Raw genomic sequence first — 13,735 nt, forward strand, 5'->3', positions numbered from 1 at the left:
ATGGAATTCTTAGAGAAGTTCAAGTAACTGACAGGAGGGTTAGATTAAAGAAACAGAAATGAAAGACAGAGATAACAAACAGAAAGCAAAAATTAAAATGGCATACTCAAGTCCTAACATTTCAATAATTCCATTAAATTTAAATGATCTATATACACCAATTAAAGACAGAAAGCACACGACAAATTCAAGTTTTGCTTTTTTGGGACTCTCTGGAATTTTTTTTCCAATATTTTCAATCCATGGTTGGTTGAATCCACAGATGTGGAACTCACAGATACAGAGGACTGAGTGTATATAAATTTGACAACTTAGATGAAATACACCAGTTCCTCAAAGTATATCGCCACAATTCATCCAATACGAAATAGATAATTTGAATAGTCTTATAACTATTGAGCAAGCTAAATTTGGAATTTAAAAACTCCAAAATAGAAGTCTCCAGTCCCAGATGGTTTCACTAGGGAATACCAAAGATGTAAGAATTAATACTATTTCTACACAATCTCTTCCAGCAAATAAAAGAGAAAGGAATACTTTTCAATTCATTTCATGAAGCTAGTATTACCCTATTTTAAAAAAAGACAGTACAAAAAATAAAATTACAAATATCTCTCATAAATATGAATGCAAAAATCTTTAAGACTTTGACAAAATTCAACACCCATTCATGATTAAAAAAAAAAAACCGGGACATCCCTGGTGGCGCAGAGGATAAGACTCCATGCTCCCAATGCAGGGGGCCTGGGTTCGATCCCTGGTCGGGGAACTAGATCCCACATGCGTGCCACAACTAAGGAGCTGGCGAGCCACAACTAAGGAGCCCTCCTGCTGCAACTAAGACTCAGCACAACCAAATAAATTAAAAAAAAAAAAAAAACCTCTCAGTGAAATAGAAGTAGATGCACACCTCCTTAATGGATAAAGAACATCTTTTAAAACACCTACAGCTAGCATTATATTTAAAGACGAAAGACTGATGCCTTTCTCCTAAGACTGGGAATAAGGTTAGGATATCTGTTCTCACCATTCTTATTCAACATAATGCTGGAAGTTCTAGCCAGGTCAATAAGGCTAAAAGGAAAAAGCTTGCAGGCCATAAAGGAATAGATAAAACTGACCTTATTTGCACATAACATGATTATCTACACAGAAAATTCCAGGGAAGCTAACAGATGAACTCCTAGAACTAATAAGTGAATTCAGGAAGGTTGTAGGATATAACGTAAACATTAAAAAATCAACTACATTTTTATACACCATCAATGAACACGTTGACACTAATAAAATTACAATATCATTTATAATCACTCAAAAAATGAAAGATTTAATGTATACATCTAACAAAAACACGTATACAGGGACTTCCCTGGTGGCGCAGTGGTTAAGAATCCACCTGCCAGTGCAGGGGACACGGGTTCAAGCCCTGGTCCGGGAAGATCCCACATGGTGCGGAGCAACTAAGCCCATGCACCACAACTACTGAGCCTGCGCTCTAGAGCCTGCGAGCCACAACTACTGAGCCACGTGCCACAACTACTGAAGCCCGCACACCTAGAGCCCATGCTCCGCAACAAGAGAAGCCACCGCAATGAGAAGCCTGAGCACCGCAACGAAGAGTAGCCCCCGCTTGTCGCAACTAGAGAAAGCCTGCATGCAGCAACAAAGACCCAATGCAGCCAAAAATAAATAAATAAATTTATTTTTTAAAAAAACATGTATACTCTATAAGACTTGTATACTGAAAAGTACAACACACTGATGAAAAATGTCAAAGATAACCTAAATAGAGAGAAATACCAAATTTCTCTCATAAGTTTAAAAGTCAACAGATGTCAACTCTCCCCAAATTGCTATATAAATTCATATAATTTCTATCAAAATTCCATCAATATTTTTATATATACAGATTATTCTAAATTTTATATAGAATGGCAAAGGAACTAAGATAGCAAAAACATTTTTGAAAAGAAGTTAAAGTGGAGAAATCAGTCTACCTGACTTTGAGACTTATTGTATAGCTATAGTAATCAAGACTGTGTGGTACTGCTAGAGAGACAGACATGCAGATAAATGGAATAGGATAGAAAACCCAGACATAGGTCCAAACAAATATGCTCAACTGATTTTTGTCAAAGGTGCTAAAGTGTTTCAATGAAGTGAAAATAAGGGTTAGGCAGGGTTCTTAAACTTGACACCAAAAGCACAATCCATAAAAGGAAAAACTGATACACTGAACTTCATCAAAATTAAGAACTTCTGCTCTGTGAAAAGACCCTGTTAAGAGGATGAAATGACAAGCTACAGACTAAGAGAAAGTATTTGCAAATCACTTATCTGACAAAGGCTTATGTAACCTCAATATTAAAAAAAAATTCCAATTAGAAAGTGGGCAAAGATGTGGAGACATTTTATCTAAGAGGATATGCAGATAGAAAATAAGTACAGGAAAAGATGTTCAACATCATGAGCCATTAGCAGAAAGCAAATTAATACCCCAATGAGTTATTTTTGAACACTTAGTCCTTTCCCGAGGCTGGAGTGTTTTAGCCCCAGATATCCACGAGGCTTACAATTTACTTGACTGAGGTCTTTGCTTGAAAGACATCTCCTCTGAAAGGCCTTTTCTACCTCCTCCATGCCCCTCCTCACCACCCCCCGTACCCAGTTACTCTTGATTCCCTTGCTTTATTTGCTTCATAGCATTTATCCTCACCTGACATTATATAGTCACTTGTTTACCTGTTTGTTGTCTGTCTCCCCCATTAGAGTAAGTTCCATGAGGGCAGAGATCTTGTCTTCATCAAGTGTCTGGCACAGAGTAGTCAATTAACAAATATTTTGGATAAATAAACTACAACACGGACTTCCCTGCCGGTCCAGTGCTTAAAACTTCACCTTCCAATGTAGGGGGTGTTTGTTCGATCCCTGGTTGGGGAGCTAAGATCCAACATGCCTCACGGCTAAAACACCAAAACATAAAATAGAAGCAATATTGTAACAAAATTCAATAAAGACTTTTAAAAAAATCTCAACTTGCTTTGCAAGAAAACAAATTTTATTAAAAAAATAAAAACCAAAAAACTACAATACAGGACTTCCCTGTGGCGCAGTGGTTAAGAATCCACCTGCCAATGCAGGGGACACGGGTTCAAGCCCTGGTCCGGGAAGATCCCACATGCTGTGGAGCAACTAAGCCCGTGCACCACAACTACTGAGCCTGCGCTCTAGAGCCTGTAAGCCACAACTACTGTGCCCACGCGCTGCAACTACTGAATGCTGCGCGCCTAGAACCTGTGCCCCGCAACAAGAGAAGCCACGACAATGAGAAGCCCGCGCACCACAACGAAGAGTAGCCCCCGCTCGCCGCAACTAGAGAAAGCCCACGCGCGGCAACAAAGACCCAATGCAGCCAAAAAAAAAAAAAAAAAAAAAACTACAACACACATTTACATGCTCAGAGGATTTGCTTTCATAGTTCCACCCATGATGTTTTATTCAAATAAACTTCCTGGATTTCAGACCTCATCTGCCTGCAGCCCCCAAGATGCCTTCTTTCAATGCTAAAACCGTTGCCTTGTTCTTAGTTCTTACTTTATCCTCCTCCCAGCTTTGTTAGAAGGATGCCTACCCCCACCTTGTTGATTCCAGCCCCCCATCCCTATCACCAGTGTGACACTGTTAATACAACGCAGAGTGAAAAAAGAAAGGAAAAGGGCCCTCAGACAAGAATACCAGCAAGTGTTAGAGGAGAGAAGCTATAGCCAGAGCTATGGGACAATCCTGGCACACCGTTGAATACACCCTGGTCTATACTATAACATAAGACTTAGAAGCACCCCAATAAAGGCTGTGGTTGGCTAACTCACCGGGAGTTAGATTTTTAAACTGGTGGATTTTTGCTTAGCAGTGAACATCAACCTAATTAAGAACTTGTCATTCAAATGTAATGAGTCTTTCCATTCCTCCTTATCCATTTTAGCTACTAACTTCAGAGTGTTCTTGGCCTTATTTAAAGGAGTCATAGTTTCTTTAGATTATGGATCCCAAAGCCACAATGACCCAGAGTTCAGTCTTCTCACAACATGGAGACCACAAATCATTTAAAATTTTTCAATATGAACAAGATTCTGGGGATTACCTGCACATTCCTTAACTAACAAATACCATGTATGTGAGCAATTGTAGAACAAGAATCTCTACCTTCAAACCTTCTTTTCTTAACATGCATTTTTTAAAAATTCTGAAAAGTACTCTTAAACAATTCTTTATCAAGAAATATAACTTAAATGTCTCTGGCATACTAAATTATTTAACTATTTCTTAGTGGACACTCTTATCCCTTCATTTACAGAAAAGAATCCTGCTTTATTTCACCCCACCATCCACAAATTACTCATCAATTCTGTTTTCTAAACCTGTAACTGAGACTAGATGATTTTTAGAATTCCTTGAAAAAAGTTAAATATAGCAAGCTGTATGCTGAGAAGAGGTAAGCCTTTCTCCTACTCATTTTGCAATGTTTACTTAAAAAGGAAAAACATAAAATAAAATAAAATGTCATTTTTGTAGGGAGGTCCAAGTGGGGAAGAGAAGATGCCCACAGTCTGTACCAACAGTAAGGTCGTTCATAACACTGCTATGTGATGACACACCCTCTTGTGTGCTGGCTTTTCACCTCAAAGTCAACACTAAATATACAGTTACTTAATGTTTCCATCTGAGTTCAGTAATTCTACCTGCACGTAAATTCAAAATCAAAGTAGTATCTCTGATTCCTCTCTAATAAAAATTACCTTTCTTCCCTCTGAAAAATGTTAGTGTCTTTAACAGTAATATTTAATTGGTATTTGGAAACCAAGGAAAGAAGAAAAAACATTACCACTATTTAGGGGTAATTTAATGATTTTTTTAAATGAATTTATTTATTTTTATTTATTTATTTTTGGCTGCATTGGATCTTCATTGCTGCACGCAGGCTTTCTCTAGTTGCAGTGAACAGGGGCTACTCTTTGTTGCTGTGCGCGGGCTTCTCATTGCAGTGGCTTCTCTTGTTGTGGAGCACGGGCTCCAGTAGTTGTGGCTCGCAGGCTTTAGAGCACAGGCTCAGTAGTTGTGGCACATGGGCTTAGTTGCTCCGCAACATGTGGGATCTTCCCGGACAAGGGCTCAAACCCGTGTTGCCTGCATTGGCAGGCAGATTCTTAACTACTGCGCCACCAGGGAAGCCCCCAGGAATTTAATGATTTTTGACTTTGAGTTAGTGATTTAATATACACCATTATCAGGTTACTTAACAATGAAAGTTAACAAAAAACTGGCTCATCAGTGTTTAGGGTAAAACCACTGCTGCATTTGTCTCTTACTCCAAGATCTATTCTTTTTATTCCATTGCTCTATAGTCTAAGAAAAAAACATTCCCACTTCCAACATAAAAGTTAACAAGAAAACTGGACTTAAAATATTGCTTTTTTAGGGACTTCCCTGAGGCATCAGGGTAAGGGTGCTTCAGGAATTGAAAAAGTAATAGGCTAGGAGACTGGAGCTGGGGCAGAGAATAGAAACCCAGTTCAACAGAAGGAAAACATAAGAACAGAAAAGATTCTGCCTCCTCTTGGACAAAATATTCCACATAATCCAGGGACCAATGGACAGGAACTGGAAAGCCATGTTATAATGTACTTAAGTTATCAATTTTTCATCTGCATTGGCAGTAACTTTAATTGCTATAATTATAAACAACCTTTTATAAAAATTATTTTAGCAATAAATTTTGATTGTCAAGATTTAAATCCTAGTCAGAGACTTGCTTTTTAAAGATTATTCCATTGCAGACAAGCACCCATCTGTTTTGCATTTCAGTACTAACGTTTTTAGCCTCACACTCATTTCACTAAGAACTTTCTGGGGGTGGTGATAGTAGTGATTATTATTATTTTGACAAAAGTACAGTATACACTAGGACAGCTGTAATTTATTTCAATATCTCTTTGCAAATAAATTAATCAGCACAATTCCCTCAATCTTCAAAGCAACTGTAAAGAAAGTACCATTTTTTTCTCCCATCTATTGCTGCATGCTTTTATTTGGTTACAATTTTCTCACTACCTATCTCTTTATCATCGGCAACCTGACTTCTGGTCTCACTATTTCACCAAACTTGCTCTCCTTAAAGCTTTCTTTAATTCCTTCTAGAACTCATCACTTCCTCTGACATTTATGACCACACTCTCATACTTGAATGGCACTGAAAGCTCATACTCCATGGCAACATTCGCTCATAGTCTAATGAGAGAAAAAGGCACCCACTAAAAACAAAGACCAGGAGTGGAAAATACATATGAATGAACTTAGTTTCAAGTGCTCAGAAGCAGAGCTGAGTCACAGCAGGTACTCAGTTGAGAAGAATTTTTATTTTAAACTGAAAAGCCTTAGAAGTTATTTAAGCCAATGCCCTCATTTTATAGCTGAAGTACGGAAAGTTTGTCGGTTAGGATGACTTTGGTTGCAAGTAGTAGACAAGAGCAAGTCAATTTGACTTAATAAGGAAACATACTCTCCTACATAGTACGAGGTCCAGACACCTCACTGTAACCCACTGCTGCTCTTACCCATAGCACTCTTGGCCACACCACCTTCAGTGTGTTACCTTCAACTTCTGGTTGCAAGCAACAAGGTCTGTCGCAGTTTCAGGATATACATCAGAGGAGCTGGGGGAGAAGTGTAAGAGGAAAGGGAAAGTGTGTCTCTTCCTTGAATCTCTTCTCAAAAGCAAAGAAACTTGACCAAGAAACCCTAAGAAGACTTTTCTTTTGCCTCCCCATTTCTAAAGCAACCACTGGCAAGGAAAATGGGATTCCAAGACTGGTTTGGTTTAAGCCTTGGACTAAGCTTGGGGTAGAAAGAATGCTGAGGCGTCAAGGTTAAATAAATTGGCCATAATCAAAATATTACTTGTAGGACTTCCCTGGTGGCACAGTGGTTAAGAATCCGCCTGTCAGTGCAGGAGACACGGGTTCGAGCCCTGGTCCGGGAAGATCCCACATGCCATGGAGCAACTAAGCCCATGTGCCACAACTACTGAGCCTGTGCTCTAGAGCCCACAAGCTACAACTACTGAGCCCGTGTGCCACAACTACTGAAGCCCGTGCACCTAGAGCCTATGCTCCGCAACAAGAGAAGCCACCACAATGAGAAGCCCGCACACCGCAAGGAAGAGTAGCCCCCGCTCACCACAACTAGAGAAAGCCCGCGCGCAGCAACTAAGACCCAACACAGGGCTTCCCTGGTGGCGCAGTGGTTGAGAGTCCGCCTGCCGACGCAGGGGACATGGGTTCATGCCCCGGTCTGGGATGATCCCACATGCCGCAGAGCGGCTGGGCCCGTGAGCCATGGCCGCTGAGCCTGCACGTCCAGAGCCTGTGCTCCGCAATGCGGGAGGCCACAACAGTGAGAGGTCCGCGTACCGCAAAAAAAAAAAAAAAAAAAAAAAAAAGATGGATTCAACTCTTCTCTCTTTTGCCACCTTCTCTGGGGCTCACATGTTCCTTTTGTAACTGTCTTAGGCTTCTGTGGAGGTGGCATAGGGTAACAGTAAGCACTGACTTTACAGCCAAACTGCCGGGGTTCAAATATAGGCCCCCATCACTTGTGTGTGTCATGTTACTTAACCTCATTCCTCATCTATAAAAGGGGAGGATAGTAGAACTCACCTCATAGAGATGTTGTGAGCATTAAATAAGTTACTATACATAAAGTGCTCAGAACCATGCCTGTTACACAGTAAGTCCTCTTTAAGTGTGTGCTGTTATTATTAAGGGGCATCTACTGTTTCTGCCTTCCCAGTATCCTTTTCCCTTTCTTCTGATAAATGTTTCAGTTTCCCTTTGGAGAACCACCCCTCTGCCATGCCATCCGATCCTGACACAACTCTCAGTCAGTATGAACTGCTCCCGACCCCCATTGGGCAAAGGGTGACCACAAGGCCCAAGGTAGGCCAATCTTGCCTTTTCCCCTGGAATCTGACTCGTAAGCAGAATGACTCAAGACAGAAAGCAGTTAAAGTTCAGTCTCTCTGGTGTCAGTGCCTTGAAGAGCTTTTCCTGAGTTCTTGCCCCCTAGGCCCCTGGAACTGTATAGTCCTTTACAAAATTTGATTAACAGTTCTTCCTTTGATTCTATTAGCTTTCCAATCCCCTTTAATAAATCCCCTTTTTGCTGAAATTAGCCAAAACTGATTTCTGTTGTTTGTGTAACCATTATGTTGAACAAATAGGCCTCCCCAAATTAAATCATGAAGTAACCTTATTTTTCTCTCTCATGTCTCTTTATAGCTATTCATGAGCCTAGCTTCTCTGGCCCCTGCATACACAGCGTATAAGTTAAGACAGTGGCTCAGAAATCAAACATTCTGGGCTCAAATTCTAACTCCAAGCCCTGCTAGCTATGTTACTTAATGTCTTTCTGCCTCAGCTTCCTTATCTGTAAAATGGAATAAAGACACCTATCTCATTGGGTTATTTTAAAACTTAAATGACTTCCCAAATGTAAAATGCCTGGAAGTGTGCTTGGCACACAGTAAGTCCCGAAAAATGTTATAGAGCTGATGACAGTGGTGTCCAGTGAGACGTCCTTTTTCCTCACAACCTATCACATTAGGCCCTGACCATTCTTGTTTCCACACCTATGCTCATGCTAGCCCTCTTTCCTTTTCTAAATCCTTCAAGACATAATTGAATCAAGCACCACCATTTCCACAAAGCCCACACTGATCTACAAAGACCACATTAACCTGTTACTTCACTTACAGGAATTATAATCTGTAGTAGACACAGGAGTCTTGATTTCATATCATTCTACCGGTTTTTAATTGTACCTGTATCTAAATCACGACTAGAATAAGAAAAGTGTTCCTTGAAGGCAAGAATGACATTTTATATTATTCTATGTCCTTCATATTACTTACTCCAGAGTAAGGCTCATAGTAAGTCCTTAATAATTAACTTCTGAATGGCCCTCTGAGCAGCTAAAAATATTTCCAACCATAATTACTTCTGGGTTTGCATAGCTTCAAGCCCTTAGGCCTATGTTTTAGTACATATGTTGCCAAAGTGAGCACAGGGCCTTTGCTTTTATTAAAGTGTGCATAAGCATACAAAAACGACAGGGTACAGAACTTTCTTTTTTCTTCCCACACTGGCCCATACACACTGGGCATCCAGTAAATGTCATTAACTAACTACAAAAAAGTTGAAAACTTCAGGAGCTGGAAATTCATTCCAAATATGATAGGAAATTCCAAATGTATCTGTTACTGTTAAGATTGGAAACTATAAGGCTGAAAGGCCCTGTTTTGTTTAAAACTTGGAGATAAGGGAAACGGATACTCACACATATTTTCTCTTCTAATATTTTTTTTTTCTCAAGAACTGTTGATGAAGGACAAAGTAGAAAAGGTAACTATTGTATCTTTTTATTGTCATGTTTCTGAAGAAATATTCTTTTATTTTTGGAACTCTGCATAACCTAAAGTACCCCATCTTCTTTCTCTGGTTTCTCTAACCATGTGAAAAAGTATAAGTAGAAATAAAAACATTTCACACTGATGCCCAAAAGTACATCATTTACATATAAAAAGATGGCACTGTTTCAGAGCTATGTGGGCAGTATTTTAGTCATGTGGAAAGGTCAACTGGGAAAGAGAAATTGAGTAAGCCTAGCCTCAACTCCATGTGAAGCTGTCTGTGGGTGCGTAAATTGACTCACTTAGTTGACCCTGGGAACAAGTGTATATTACATCCAAATGACACCTCTATAAAATTCCATACTTTTTGGCTTTCGTTGTTTAATGAATATGGTTATTTCAAAGTTAAGAAAAAACTCTTTTTTCTAAATGCTATCCACTATGAATTTTTCAACCAGACTGATTCTTCATCGTTTCCTTTCTACAGGAACAATCTACAAGAGAAAGAAAAGGGAAGAGAAAGAAAAGGATGAGAGAAAAAACTACACATCTTACTTGGATTGTGCGAGACAGCCGGGTGCAACCATATTCTGATTCTCCTCCTCGGCCTGGAGTGCAGTGAGCTCCACCATGTTAACCATCACATCATTGGTGTGGCCCGGAAGCTGGGGAAGCACTGAAAGGATCTTCTCCACCAAGTTGTCTCCATGATGTCCAACCGCCCCTGTTTAAGCAGACAAGAAAATATGAACTCACAAAATGGGAGGAAAAAAGCAGCTAAATTAATGTTCTATAATACTCCTTCTATCAAAAACAGTATCCATTTTTAGCTTCTGTTACACAAATCAATAACATAAACCTAACATTCTGCCCTTAGTAACACTAATCAATCTCACAATTACCTACAAAATGTATGTCTTGTGTGTTGGACTTAATGGTCCCTGAGAGCAGGCACTGTGTCTGCTCTGGTTACTGCTATAATTCCCAGCACCTAGCATAGTGCCTACACATGGTAGGCATCAATAGGTATTTAGTGGATAAATAAATAATAAACATTTGGAAGGTCAGGTAAATGGCGTGATAGGACAACACTATCCTGAAATTTTAGAGCCCAAAGGATTTTCTTTATTTTACTGATGAAGACCTTAAGACCCAGAAAGGCTTAGAGACCTGACCAAGAATAGCAGATCTCCCCTTTGCTAGAAGTTTATCTTCATCATGGCAACCATTTATCTAGTTCACCCTCTACCCACCATGTCTAGCAGGCAACTTGGCAGCTAGCAGGCTCACTAATTATTTGTTAGATGAAGGAAAGAACAAATGAATGAATAGTAACAGTTTACAGTGATAAAAGCATTTATACAGTGCTTTCTGTGTATCAGGCACTGCTCTAGGTGCTTTACATATATTAATTCTTTTAATAACAAATGAATTAATAAGCTCAAATTAAAATTCAAGACCAATGACACAGTTTAATGCTTTTCCCATGAGACCAAGTTATCTTTCCAAAAGCCATCAATGCTTGGAAGACATGATTCCAACAATGGGTGGGACTGGCCAAATCAACTTGTTTTGATCCCACCCACTTCAAATCAATTACTATTTTACTTCCTAATGTCTATCTCTATTGTTTTTGCCATGTCATATTAATTGCACAGAAGAACTAGGTAGAAAAGACTAAACCAGAAATCCAAGGAATCACTGTCAGCACCATCGTCTTCCTCGTCACAATAGCTAATATTTATTGAGAGCTTATGATGTACCAGGTATTAACTTCCATACTGTACATTTATTATCCACTTAATTCTTGGAACAACTCTAATAGGTAGGTATTATTATGCTCATTGACAGAGTAGAAGATTCAGTTTAAGTAACTTGCTCACAATTATATATGTTGTAAATTACAGAGCAAGAATTCAAACTCAGGAGGCAGAACTCCAAAAACCACGCCATTAAAAAAAAAAAAAATCAGGCCCATAAAAATGACTTAAGACAGAACCAGCATGAGTGCTTCTAATGTGGCTTCTGATGCTAAAGAAAAGAGTTCTAATTCTACCAGTAAAATATTCACTTATTAGGCCTGGAAGGAACCATGTCTTATTTATGTTGTCTATAGTTTATGGTTGTCTCCCCAGCACTCACACTACAAGCTACTCATTAAATACTTGCTGAATGAATGCCTAGTGACTATAAGTGGCCCTGAGATCCACAGGGCAGTCAGAAGTCTCTAAGTGAATAATATCTTTAAGCCTGGAAAGAATGGAGATATGACGATTACCCCATAGCATCATTTCTCTCTCCACTAGTAACCTCCTCACTTATTTGAAAACTTCCACTCATCACTACAATAACTCTTCTTTGAACCTGGTGCCCAAATTCTGAGCCCTGCCCCCAAGCTATTCTTATTTTTATTTGCCATTCACAGACACATGGTACAGACAAGTAGTCTATATGTTCTGCCTTTCTTTCCTAACTTCTTTAGCCCCTACAATCTAGCTGCTACTCACTCTTCCTCCCTATGCTAAATGCAGGGGTCTTTGGCAAGTCTCAGTTCATTAAACCTTTGGCAAATTAAAACTGTTGACTAATCCAGTCCTCCTGAAACTCTCCAAATATGAGAAGTCAAGACATGACATACTTATTTTTCCTTAAGGTTTAATAGCTAATAGTTATTTTTACAGAACCAATGTATCATTTACATCCTTAAAATATTATACACTAACACCCTAAATGTTCAGAAGTAGAGGAGTAGTTTTTTTAAATTATGGCATATTTACTGAAGCAGTTCTCAAATTGTGATTTTTATTTTCTTCTATTTATTTATAGATTCTAAACTTTCTATGGTGAACATATATTCCCGTTGTAATGAAATGAAAAAACATGCTATACACACATATAAATATCCCAAAATTTTACCAAGGGTTATCTTTGAATGGTAGGACTTTGGTTGATGTAAACTCTACCTAAAATTAATTTTTCCCCCGTGTTTTCTGCAAGGAGCACATGAGACTGACCTAAATTAATTAGAAAAATAATTTACACTCTTTCAGAAACTGTTTAAAATATTATATATGAGAATTAACAAAATGCCAAATTTACATGAGCAGGATTACTCAACTTTTTAGGTTTAGTCAAAAGGAATGTGTATTTAACATGCGTGATAATGAAGGATAAAGCAGGTAGGTATAGGATTTCAACTCATGTCCTGCTCTTCTCTGAATACAGTTTGTTGCATGTCCAGCTTTAGAGGGTTCAATATACATTTTAAAAATTTAATTAGTGCCAGTTACATGACTCAAACATAGACTAAGCATTTGGGGCCTCTCAATGTCACGGTAACTTCAGATTCTTCCTCTATGAAATGAATAAAATGCCAAGATTTGTATCACACTTAAATTTTCAGAGAGCTTAATTTTTCCGTTATTATAGAAATTTTAAAGTATTATTTAAGACGCTGAAGAGTGGAAGTCAAGCTGAACCCAGTTATTTTTCCCTGTCCAACTGTTAATCTAGCCAAGAGCAATGGGATCTAGTCTGGCCAGAGAATGGTTTATTTCCCAATGCCTTCTTTTCTAAAGAGGGTATAGGAACAAGAAATTGGATACATGGGCTCTAGTGGTCCCATCCTCCATTAGCTCCTTGTGTGATCTGAGGCAACTTCCAAAAATGTGGTGCTATTTTACCAAGCTAAAAACTCAGAGTTGGTCCAACCAACACCTAAATATCTTTGAAGCTCAGTATTTGAGATCCTAAATTCAGTCAACTGTTTCAAAGGCTAAACTTTTATAGTTAACAGCACCGGAAAAATAGCAATCCTGTATGACCCTGTGGATCACATGTGAATGTATGTGCCAGTATCATCATCATAAGGCATATAACATCTACACCTGCCTCTACTTATAAGGAATAAAGTGAGAAGCAAGAATTGAGGCATCTTCACAAGAGCTCAGTCATACTGTAGTAGGGCTTAAAGATAAAAACACAAGAGCCTTCTGTACATTTCACAAACAGGATATTTTGGGATTATGCACAGTGTCCCTTTGTGTTGAGATAGGGTTACTGGATTCTTGGAATTAGTATATTCAAAAACTCACCTCCTGGGACTTCCCTGGTGGCGCAGTGGTTAAGAATCCGCCTGCCAGTGCAGCGGACGCGGGTTCGAGCCCTGGTCCAGGAAGATCCCACATGCCGTGGAGCAACTAAGCCCGTGCACCACAACTACTGAGCCTGCGCTCTAGAGCCCACGAGCCACAACTACTGAAGCCCCGCACG

The 13,735-nt window shown here is 39.1% G+C and overlaps 1 protein-coding gene across 2 annotated transcripts in view; it reads right to left on the bottom strand.

Annotated features, from left to right (window-relative positions):
- Window positions 1-13,735, bottom strand: part of SCFD2 (sec1 family domain containing 2) — a 398,472-nt gene that overhangs the window by 372,467 nt on the left and 12,270 nt on the right. For both annotated transcript variants that reach the window (XM_079920247.1, XM_079920248.1), the window contains exon 2: window positions 10,019-10,187. In XM_079920247.1, coding sequence (XP_079776373.1) covers window positions 10,019-10,187 — 169 coding nt within the window. The remainder of the gene's footprint in view (window positions 1-10,018; window positions 10,188-13,735) is intronic.

This window comes from Stenella coeruleoalba (assembly GCF_951394435.1).
Source record: "Stenella coeruleoalba genome assembly, chromosome: 4".
Lineage (NCBI taxonomy): Eukaryota > Metazoa > Chordata > Mammalia > Artiodactyla > Delphinidae > Stenella > Stenella coeruleoalba.